Here is a 12,244-nt window from a genome sequence, read left to right as displayed (position 1 = left end):
ACAGTGTTGTATCAGCATAGAAACACAAACATAGACCAGTGGAAAACAATAGAAAGCCCAGAAATAAACCCACACATATCTGGCCAACTAATCTTTGACCAAGACCATACAATGGGAAAGGACAGTCTCGTCAATAAATGGTGGTGGGAAAATTGGATATCCATATGCAAAAAAATGAAATTGGATCTTCATCTTACAACACACACAAAAATCAACTCAAAGCTGATTAAAGACTTAAATGTTACACCTGAAATACCAAGACTCCTAGAAAAAAACATAGGAGAAAAGCTCCATGACATTAGTCTTGGCAATGATTTTTTATGTGACACCAAAAAGACCAGCAACAAAAGCAAAAATAAGTAAGTGGGACTACATGCAACTAAAATGTTTCTATGTAACAAAGAAACAAGCAACAAAATGAAAAGGCAACCTACAGAATGGGAGAAAATATTTGCAGACCATCTGTCTGACAAGATGTTATTGTCCAAAATATAAAAGGAACTCATACAACTCAACAACAAAAAAACAAATAACCCAATTAAAAAATGGGCAAGGGCCGGGCACGGTGGCTCATGTCTATAATCCCAGCACTTTGGGAGGCTGAGGAGGGTAGATCACCTGAGGTGAGGAGTTCAAAATCAGCCTAGCCAACAGGGCAAGGTGGTGGGTGCCTGTAGTCCCAGCTACTTGGGAGGCTGAGGCAGGAGAATCACTTGAATCCAGGAGGCAGAGGTTGCAATGAGCCAAGATCACACCACTGCACTCCAGCCTGGGTGACAAAGCGAGACTCTGTCTCAAAAAAAAAAAAAAAAGGATATATCAAAACATTATGTGGTACACCTTAAATATATGCAATTTTTTTTTCTTTTGACATGCAGTTTTGCTCTTGTCGTCCAGGCTGGAGTGTGATGGTGCGATCTCACCTCACCGCAACCTCTGCCTCCCGGATTCAAGCAATTCTCATGCCTCAGCCTCCTGAGTAGCTGGGATTACAGGCATGCGCCACCATGCCTAGCTAATTTTGTATTTTTAGTAGAGATGGGGTTTCTTCATGTTGGTCAGGCTGGTCTCGAACCCCCAACCTCAGGTGATCCACGCACCTCAGCCTCCCAAAGTGCTGGAATTACAGGCGTGAACCGCCACACCCAGCCAATATATGCAATTTTTATGTGTCAATTATACCTTAATAAAGGTGGAGAGAAATACATAAATAAATCGATGTGCTCAAAGTGTGCTTTATTTGGCAAAGAACTTCAGGTGTATTTAATTTCACTGTGTTTTATGACCATAAAAAAATAACATGAAAAGTACTCATCTGTTGACAGAAGTACACTGGGACAAGTCTGTCAATGGAAGCAGGGAAATACCAAAGATTCCACACAGGTAGTAGGCACCATTCTACAGGTCATTTTGGCTTTAAAGACTTAGTCTTGCCAAAACTTTAAATTGTTGTCAAATGACTGGCAACCATCAGGAAAATATTTCTTCCACACAGTTTATTCAGAAAATCCTGGAATGCAGCACACACATAGAGTCAGTGGACACCTCTCCAGTGTAACCTGTTTCAAAGATCCCTCTGACTAAGTTTTAATCCTGGGCTTATTTCCATCCACCACTCAACATATTAGCAAGCGTCTCTCTCATGGCCCAGCCACCAGGTTAACAACTAAAACCATTGTTTCAATTGACCTAACAAGACACTTGACAGGTTAAATCTACTAAATGCGCTCCAAGCTAAAAAAGATCCATTTTTGGAGTATTTATTTTGGACTCTGAGCTACTCTCCTCTTTCATTACCCTGACAGAGATTTACCGTGCTCAAATAAGCTATCCTGAGTGTTACTAGCACTAGCCATATTAAGATTGATAAAACATCATATGCAAGTAAGAGTTTACAAACATCGTGAGCCACCATGCCTGGCCTAGGTTGTATATACAATTCTTACATGAGGTTACATATACAGATTTACAAGTCTAAGGCAATTAATCACTCATTTTGAGCAACTAACACTTAAGCCCTATTATCAAAGGAACTTACAACATACAGTGAAAATAATTTTAGCAGGATTTGATATCAACTAACAGGCATATGTAGCAACTGACCAAATTCAAAGACTCAGTTGGAGCTATCAACCAATCTGAAAGATCAGTTCCAGAAAACATGCAAATGGCTTCCTAAGCAGAATAATTTTTAAAATATACTCCTGCTGGCATAGTGCTTGCATCTTATAATTTCCCTAGGACCTGTTGAGCACCAATTATTTACCAGGCTCACTTCTTGGAAGTGTCACACCTATTTTTTAATTCATTTTTTGATCTCCCAAAAATTGTTCACAGTAGGTTTCAATATATGCTTGATGAATTTAAACTGACTACTTGTAGAGCTCTACACATTTTAATTCGATGATTTTCTAAGGTCACTGCTCTAGCTCAAATCAGAGCTGACATTCTGTGAACTGAACCCTACTATAAGCCAGGCACCATGCAACAGTGTGATGGTGGATGGGGATGTGGTAACCCCAAGGCAGATGTGGTAAGAGGGACAGGCAACAGGAAGAAAAGATAAAACTATTAACAAAACAATCAACGGGACTGTGCAGCTCACTGGATATTGTAAACAGAACCAGAGAAGATTTTAACTTGTATTTCCAAACATTAGGTGAAAATTTAGTTTTTAACTTAGTTTGTAGCAATATTTCCTAACTTGTTTTTTAACTGCTTAGGATCTGTGCCTCCCACGAATCCCCAGTTTATTCACTACACTATAGCTCTTCATGGCAGAGATAATGCCGTAGTTATTTCTGTGTCCCAAACACTCTGGTCAATGTGCAGAGTGGTTACATTTGTTGAATGAATGATTTGCACCATTTATCTCCCCTTTTCTTTCTCCATTTTTTTCTTTTCCCTGTCATGCTGTTTCTCTCTGTATGTCTGTCTATATGCTTGCCTCTATTTTTCTCTGCATGTCTATTCATCAGTGCCACCTCTCCTCCGTTCTCCCCCCATCCTCATCCCTTCCATTACTGGCCCTATTGTTTCATTTACACAATTGGAATTGATAGTTCTTAGTTAAGTAGACAAGGTGTTTTTTTGTTTTTTTGTTTTGTTTTGTTTTGTTTTGCTTAGGCTCCCTCAAATCATGAAATAAGTAGACCATTCTAAATTTCTAAATTTCTGTTAAAACTGTTTTTTTAACTATATGATCCTCAATTTACTTTATTATTATTTTGAGGCAGGCTCTCACTTTGTCACACAGACTAGAGTGCACTGGTGCAATCATGGCTCACTGCAGCCTGGATCACTGAAGCAGTGGGCTGGGAAAGGCAGATCCACCCTTAATCTGGGTAGGCACAATCTAATCACCTGCTAGCATGGCTAGAATATAAGCAAGCAGAAAAACGTGAGAGACTGGCCTAGCCTTCCAGCCTATCTCCTTCTCCCATGCTGGATGCTTCCTGCCCTCAAATGTCAAACTCCAAGTTCTTCAGTTTTGGAACTCAGACTAGCTCTCCTTGCTACTCGGCCTGCAGACAGCCTATTCCGGGACCTTGTGATCGTGTGAATTAATACTTCATAAACTCCCCTTTATATATATATATATTCCATTGGTTCTATCCCTCTAGAGAACGCGGACTAATACAGACCGGGTCTCCAGGCTGGTCTCGAACTCCTGGGCTCACACCATCTTCCCACCTCAGTGTCCCAAGTAGCTGAGACCACAGGCGCACATCATCACACCCAGCTTTTTTCTTTTTTTAATTTTTTTTGTAGAGACAGGGGTTTCACTATGTTGCCCATGCTGGTCTTGAACTCCTGGACTCAAGAGATCCTCCCACCTCAGCCTCCCAAAGTGCTGGGATTACAGGCTGGAGCCACCACACCCAGCCCAATTTACTATTTTTCAAGGTTGAGTCTGAAAAGAAACAGATAGCCACTCTCGTTCTGAAAGAAAAAGGGGCTTAACAGAATTTTATGTTAGGGAAGTATTTGAATCTGAGGGCATTGTGAAAGAGGAAAAGTTTAATCACTAGTTAGAAGAAAAAGAAAATAAATGTAAAGAATTTAAAGTTCTCCAATTTTAAGCAGAACTCCAAAAAGGTTATTAAGGTTAAAAAAAAGCAAAAGTTGAAGAGTTCAACATGTACTTTTATTCCAGTATCCAAATCTCCAGAATGTAGCCGAAAATGTTACATTGGACATCTTCTTTCCGTAAAGAATATTTTAATTTAAAGTCACTTATTGCTATCTTATTTTTTAATGTTTAATCTCGGTGTTGCGTTATATTTCTAATCAGAAGAAAAATGACCCTTTTTCCTTTTAAGTACTTGTTTGTGTGTCGTTTGTAATCATTGAAGGTAAAAGACTTTTCAATGTCTCAGTTGTAAAGTAGCAATTTTCTTTCAACCTCCCTTAGTTTCCTAGATAACACTCACCTCAACTCCCAAATCACTCAGCGAAACAACAAAATCCAAGAATGTAAAGCAGTGAAAAAGAAACCTTTCATAATATTTAAACGCATCTTTCCTTTGACATGGTATCATGCCCCTAAACACATAAAATGGTACTTCTGATAATAAAGTAATAGCAAAATCCACTTAGGAATAACATGGATGCCTAACCCTTAGTTTTGTATAAAACGTAATTTTTATCAACAGAGTTAACCAAAAAGTGGCCTTGACAAGAGTAATCACATTGAAATACTAGATACTGAGGATAATTGAAACCTGTAAGCTTATCTCAATTTTTTGCTCAAGGAACCACATCTCTTACAGAAGGAAATGATCATAATCCGCTTGTAATCAAACTTGTGCACTGAAGAATAAGGACCATCCTCCCAATTCATACCAGCTTAACGGGTGTCACGATAAGAGAATCTCATTACATTCGAGAAAAAGAGCACACAGGACCAGAAACCAGAGGGCAACTGCAGTCCCAAAGACATCAGGTAGTTGAGCTTACACACAGAAAAACCACAAGCAGCCATTCTTCCGCCTAACATCGAGATCTGAGAGCAGCCCACAAACGTCTTAGCCAGAAAGGCTGGCGAAATGCACGCAGCACAGGCACTGGGTACACAAGTTCCTGGTAAAGAGAGAAGTGAGAAAGATCCAGGTTCTGTGAAAATAGCAAATACTGGCAGTACATTGTACACTGTGCACACTCTCCCCGGGCAGATAAGACCAACAAAGATGCATAAACCCACTCAACCGCGTGCACCCAACCCCTCTCCTGGTCCGAAGCACCGGAGGGCGCGGCGACGTCCAGGCTGCCGTGGAGGCCCGGTCCACGCCAAGCCAGACTCAGTTCCGGCCACCGGGCAGCAGCAACGGAGTTTCATTCCTGGTGGGAAGAGATGCACCCTCAGCCGCTCACCCGCCAGGGCGTGCGGGACAGAGCACGCCGCGGAGGGCGCCGGGACCCTCAGCACCAACGCGCACATCGCTCACCTGGCAGAAGCACCTCTGTGCCGCGGTCTCCGGGGGCTGCTCCTCTCCGAGGCCCGAGCTGAGCAGCCACACGGCGCCCAGGAGGCCAATCAAGAATCCCCAGCCGCGGGCCATTGCTGCTCCGGCAGCTAGTCGCCCCACGCCTAGGAGTCCAGTCCGCACGCTCGGTCGCGGGCCGTGCGCCCTCAGATGAAGCCCGTGCGGGCCGGCCCCAGCGGCGCCCCACCTCCGGGCCGCCTCCCAGGCCCGCCTCGGCCCTCCCGCCTCTCAGCGATCGCCACCTCGCGACCCAGCCTGTGGACGTGCCGCGGCGCCCGCGCCGGCAGCCCGGGGCCTCGGACCAGTTCCTTCCCGGCGCGTGAGGCTGACGCACCGACCAGCTTCCCGGCTCGGCCCCGCCCGGCCCGCCGCGCCCGCGCCCGCCCCAGGCCTGGAGACGCAACCCGACGCGCACAACCCCAGACCCTGCGCGGGAGTCGGGGGTCCTTCCGGTTCCCAGAGCGAGAGCGAAAGCCGGACGGGCCTGTGTTTTCCTGTGGTGGGGGGAGCCCGACCTTTCCCGCCCCATCCCGCTCACTCCCCGCCAGTCCTTCCGTATCTCAATGCGAGACAATCAAATCGTACAAATTACGTGTCCACCGTGTTCCCGGCGGAGTCTTAAAGCTGAAAGGGGTATTAGAGAGCATCTAGACCAGGGCGGCATATGTCATTTATATTTTTAGTAGCTGCAGCAAAAGAGTAAAAATAAATAACAGGTACATTTTATTTTTAAAATATTTTTATTTAACCCCGAATGTGTAAAATATTATTTCAAAATATAACCAATATTCAATTTATTCATAAGATATTTGACTTTTTGGTCTTTGAAATCCAGTGTGTATTTGATGCGAACTAGACCCATTTCATAGTCAAATGTGGCTGGCTAGTGCCCACTGTGTTAGACAGCGAGGGTGGAAGCCACCCGCTCATATCATAGGAAGAAACAGGCCCAGAGAAGTGAGGTAAGGTGAGCAAGGATTAGAGGTCCTCTGATGCTGAGTCCTGGTCTTTTAACATTCTGAGTTGGGACTAGTCTATCTGCTTTTTTTTTTTTTCCAGACAGGGTCTCCCTGGGTCACCCAGGCTGGCCTGCAATGATGTGATCGCAGCTCACTGCAGCCTCGAACTCCTGGACTCAAGCGATCCTCCCACCTAAGCCTCCTGAGTAGCATGAACTACAGGTGTGTGCCACCATGCCCAACTAATTTTATTTTTAATAGAAACCAGGTTTCACTATGTTGCCCAGGCTGGTCTCAAACCCCTCAAGAGCGATTCTCCCACCTCAGCCTCCCAAGGTGCTGGGATTAATTTTTTTTTTTTTTTTTTTTGAGGCAGAGTCTCGCTGTGTTGCCCAGGCTGGAGTGCAGTGGCGTGATCTCGGTTCACTGCAATCTGCGCCTCCCAGGTTCAAGCGATTTTCCTGCCTGAGCTGGAAATCCCAGTAGCTGGGATTACAGGCGTAAGCCACCACACACTTGGCTAATTTTTGTATTTTCAGTAGAGAAGGGGTTTTGCCATGTTGGCCAGGCTGGTCTCTAACTCCTGAGCTCAGGTGACCCATCCATCTCAGCCTCCCAAAGTGCTAGGATTGCAGGCATGAGCCACCACACCTGGCCTTACTTTTTTTTTTTTTTTTAAAGAAGACTTTTTTTTTTGAGACAGAGTCTCGCTTCCTCGCCCAGGCTGGAGTGCAGTGGCGCAATCTCGGGTCACTGCAACCTCCACTTCCCGGGTTCAAGTAATTCTTATGCCTCAGCCACCCAAGTAGCTGGGATTACAGGCCTGCGCCACCATACCCAGCTAACTTTTGTATTTTTAGTAGACATATGGTTTCACCGTGTTGGCCAGGCTGGTCTGGAACTCCTGACCTTAAGTGATCCGCCTGCCTGTGCCTCCCAAAGTGTTGGGATTACAGGTGTGAGCCACTTCACCAAGCCTAAGAAGATAGTTTCTAGGTGAAACTGGCAGCTTTCCGACATCTTGCATGCACATTAAAAGTTGACATAGTTCAAATGACCTAAACTCATGTATTTTACTGCAAACCCTAGAGCTCTGCCTATCACTTCCAAGTAGACATGTAGTAAAAGTCAACAACCCATCTGAGATCCTGATGGACCTGAGAAGCTCTAATTCTAGTATCTACAACATGTCACATGTACATATTAATACAATCTCCCTCCTAACCTGAAAGCTTTTTTTTTTTTTTTGAGATAGATTCTCACTCTGTCACCAGGCTGGAGTGCAGTGGCGCAGTCTTGGCTCACTGCAAATCCAGCTCCTGGGTTCAAGTGATTCTCCTGCCTCAGCCTCTGGAGTAGCTGGGACTACAGGCGGGTGCCAACATGCCCAGCTAATTTGTTTGTATTTTTAGTAGAGACAGGGTTTCACCATGTTAGCCAGGATGGTCTCAACCTCCTGACCTCGTGATTCACCTGCCTTGGCCTCCCAAAGTGCTGAGATTATGGGTGTGAGCCACCACACCTGGCCAAAAGCTCTTTTTCATATTTCTTTTTTTTTTTTTTTTTTAAATATGGAACGCTTCACGAATTTGCGTGTCATCCTTGCGCAGGGGCCGTGCTAATCTTCTCTGTATCGTTCCAATTTTAGTATATGTGCTGCCGAAGCGAGCACTCTTTTTCATATTTCTATATACAGGCCCCAGTTATCCTTTTTAGGGCCAGACCCAGGTCATGTCCTCCTTGTCTTAAGTGTTCATCCTGGTTTCCTCCTAACCCAGTTCCAGTCTCTCAATGATTTCAATTCAGTAAACTTACTCTGTGACAAGCTGAGCTTGACATTTGGGATACAAAGATGTATAAGGTCCAGTTCCTACACTTGGAGAGACATCCATGGAACTTAGTATGTAACCTTTTTAAAAAATATTTAATTGACAAATACTAATTGTGTATATTTATAGGATACAATGGGATTTTTTGATCTATGCATACATTGTAGAAAGATTAAAGCTTATTAACAGATATATTGCCTCACCAACTTTTCATTTTTCATTGATGAGAACATTAAAAATTATTCTTTTAGCAATTTTACAATTCTTATTAACTGTGGTCACCATGCAGTGCATTAGATCACTAAAACTTATTCCTGCAGTCTAACTGAAGCTTTGCACCCTTTGACCAACATCTCCCCTTTCCCCATCCTCCCTGCCCACCAGCCTCTGGTGACTATCTTTCTACTCTGTTTCTATGAGATAAACTTTTTTAGATTCCACATGTAAGTGAGATTATGTGGTAATTGTCTTCTTGTGCCTGGCTTATTTCACTTGGTATCATGGCCTCTAGGTTAATCCATATTGTCACAAATTACAGAATTTCCTTCTTTATGGCTGTATTATATATATATATATATATATATATATACCAGATTCTCTTTATCCATTCATCTGTCGATGAACACTTAGGTTGTTCCTATATCTTGGCTATTGTAAATAATGCAGAAATGAACATGGGAGTTTAAGAAACAAACAAATCAATATTATGAAAATAAATAGTCTGGTTTTTTTTTTTTTTTTGAGACGGAGTCTCGCTGTCGCTGAGGCTGGAGTACAGTGGCATGATCTCGGCTCACTGCAAGCTCCACCTCCCAAGTTCAAGCCATTCTCCTGCCTCAGCCTCCCAAGTAGCTGGGACTACAGGCGCCTGCCACCACGCCTGGCTAATTTTTTTTTTAATTTTAATAGAGACTGGGTTTCACTATGTTAGTCAGGATGGTCTCAATCTCCTGACATCGTGATCCACCCACCTCGGCCTCCCAAAGTGCTGGGATTACAGGCGTGAGCCACCACGCCCGGCCAATAGTCTGATTTTTAAAAAGCAGCAAAGGATCTGAACAGCTATTTTTCAAAAAAAGACATACAAATAGCCAAGAGGTATATGAAAAAAATGCTTAATATCTCTAATCATCAGGGAAATGCAAAGTAAAGACACAATGAGATGTCACCTTACACCTGTTAGAATGGCTATTGCCAAAATGATGAATGATAACAGGTGCTGGAAAGGATGTGGAAAAATGGAAACACCTGTACACTGTTGGTGGCAATGTAAGTTAGTACAGCCATTTTGAAAAATAGTATGGAGGTTCCTCAAAAAACTAAAAACAGGCCGGGCACGGTGGCTCACACCTGTAATCCCAGCACTTTGGGAAGCCAAGGCAGGCAGATCATGAGGCCAGGAGATGGAGACCATCCTGGCTAACACGGTGAAACCCCGTCTCTACTAAAAATACAAAAATTAGCTGGGCATGGCGGCACGTGCCTGTAGTCCCAGCTACTCTGGAGGCTGAGGCAGGAGAATCGCTTGCACCTGGAAGACAGAGGTTACAGTGAACCGAGATCGCGCCACTGCACTCCAGCCTGGGCAACAGAGTGAGACTCCATCTCACAAAACAAAACAAACACACAACTAAAAATAGATTACCATATGATCCAGCAATCCCACTTCTGGGTGTATATACAAAGGTATTAAAATTGGCATGTCAGGCTGGGCATGGTGGCTCACGCCTGACCCAGCACTTTGGGAAGCTGAGGCAGGCAGATCATTTGAGGTCAGTTCAGGAGTTCAAGACCAGCCTGACCAACATAGTGAAACCCCATCTATACTAAACATACAAAAAATTAGCCAGGCATGGTGGTGTGTGCCTGTAGTCTCAGCTACTCGGGAGGCTGAGGTGAGAGAATTTCTTGAACCCGGGAGGCGGAGGTTGCAGTGAGCCGAGATCATGCCATTGTACTCCAGCCTGGGTGACAGAGCGAGACTCTGTCTTAAATAAATAAATAAATAAATAAAATTTGTATGTCAAAGAAATATCTGCACTCCCATGTTCATTTCAGCACTAGTATATAATCTTTTATGATATTTTCTACTTCATATTTCTTCACTGAATTGTAACATCTTTAAACTTCTTGAGCAGGGATTGTGTTTCAAATGTCCCTGAGACTCCCAGAGATCCTTAACAACGATCTTGCCTTTGTACATGTTCGTGGAATAAATGAAAACCTTTCATTGGCCACAGTACTGATAAATGAAGATTAGGCCATCAAAAATGAGAAACACAATAAGAAAAGGGGAAATGAATAAAGCCTATGATTTTAGAAGGAAGCAATCTGAATATGAATCAGCTTAACATTTTACCCTAATGCAATGACCTGTAACCTGGGGGAGCTTAAAAATGTCAGTATTCTCATGATAGAAATTATTTTCCATAAAACTCAAACTCTTTCCCAGAATAAATTTCTAGCAAACTTAGAAAAAGTATCCACATTGTTTTACTTTATTGTCTAGATAATTATAATGTTTTCTTTCAGATTTGTAAGGGATTTTAGAATAAGTAAATACAGTTTTATGTGTGTGATGTGAATATCACTGAAGTGTCCGTGAGAATCTTTCAGGTCAGAAGAAAACTCCCTTTGCATGAGTTTGCTTCTTCAAATATACCTGCTCAGGCAATCATCTCACCTGTGTTAGGGCCCATGAAATCACTGATTAGTTATTCACTAACTATTTAAAGAGCACCCACAGGGTACATAGATCAACCTTTGATTTCTGAAAGCCCAACTTCCCATTCATTACAACTTTGCTAAACAACATTAAATTTTTTAGAGATGAACAAGGTTACAAACTTGTTTTTCTAATACTAGTGATTATAACAATAACATGACTTAGATTTAATACACACAGCATTTCCTGATGGAATTCTGATTACTGTGTAAATAACAGCTACTGTTTTTTTTTAATGACCAAAGCAGGAAATGGCTTGAGCCCAGTGTCTCAAAATGGTATGTGGGGATTTCTGTGGGAAGCTTCTCAGTACCTAAACAATTTCTGTCATTGAATAGACTGGAAGGAAACAATTTAAAGGAAATGAATTAGTAAAAGAAGAAAGGCTAAGTAAAAACCTAATGGGTTTAGTGCTGATATTTTTATTAGAATCATTCCTGTCATTAATATTTACTGAATAAGGTTGCACACGTGGTACATTACTAGACATTTGTCTCAAGGTGCTTAGAATCATCTGAAGTGGGAAGACATGACACATAACATCTTCACCTTCTTTACCTCAAATTCCTGAAAGCAAGCTGTATGCAGTCACTGACTTCACTTCCTATTCACTCCTCAACTTCCCACTCACATTTTAACCCATGATGCAGTCTGGTTTCCAGCTCTACTCCCCTGAAACTCGTCTTCACATGGCCTTCCTATTGCCCAACCCAATGACCAATTTTCATGAAATCTCTGCTGCATTCTGACAATGCTGATTCCTCTCTCCTTCAATTCGATTTCCTGCACTCCAGCCTGGACAACAAGAGGGAGAATCCGTCTCAAAAAAAAAAATTTTCTTTTTTTTTTTTTGAGACAGAGTCTCGCTCTGTCACCCAGGCTGGAGTGCAGTGGCGTGATCTCGGCTCACTGCAAGCTCCGCCTCCCGGGTTCATGCCATTCTCCTGCCTCAGCCTCCGAAGTAGCTGGGACTACAGGTGCCCACCACCATGCCCGGCTCATTTTTTGTATTTTTAGTAGAGACGGGGTTTCACCATGTTAGCCAGGATGGTCTCAATCTCCTGACCTCGTGATCTGCCTGCCTCTGCCTCCCAAAGTGCTGGGATTACAGGCGTGAGCCACCGCGCCCGGCCAAAAAAAAATTTTTTTAAGAAAGCAAATAGTACACTGCTTGACATACATAGCCCCACAATGACACAAATATTAGATAGCAATTTAACCAAAATTTACATATATTGCATGCAT

General features: G+C 43.1%; 1 protein-coding gene and 1 non-coding gene across 2 annotated transcripts in view; both read right to left on the bottom strand.

Annotated features, from left to right (window-relative positions):
* ERO1A (endoplasmic reticulum oxidoreductase 1 alpha) overlaps nt 1-5,974 on the bottom strand; it is a 61,822-nt gene extending 55,848 nt beyond the window's left edge. The window contains exon 1 of the mRNA XM_032135100.2: nt 5,448-5,974. Within this exon, the coding sequence (XP_031990991.1) occupies nt 5,448-5,561 (114 nt within the window). The 5' untranslated portion in view covers nt 5,562-5,974. The remainder of the gene's footprint in view (nt 1-5,447) is intronic.
* A 2,036-nt stretch (nt 5,975-8,010) lies between these two features.
* On the bottom strand, nt 8,011-8,117 carry LOC116456516 (U6 spliceosomal RNA). Its single transcript, XR_004244727.1, has one exon. It is a non-coding gene; the product is annotated as a U6 spliceosomal RNA (small nuclear RNA).
* Nucleotides 8,118-12,244: the final 4,127 nt, after the last annotated feature.

The sequence above is a fragment of the Hylobates moloch genome, unplaced genomic scaffold (assembly GCF_009828535.3).
Source record: "Hylobates moloch isolate HMO894 unplaced genomic scaffold, HMol_V3 SCAFFOLD_16, whole genome shotgun sequence".
Taxonomy (NCBI): domain Eukaryota; kingdom Metazoa; phylum Chordata; class Mammalia; order Primates; family Hylobatidae; genus Hylobates; species Hylobates moloch.
This window is presented reverse-complemented; position numbering and strand designations above follow the sequence as displayed.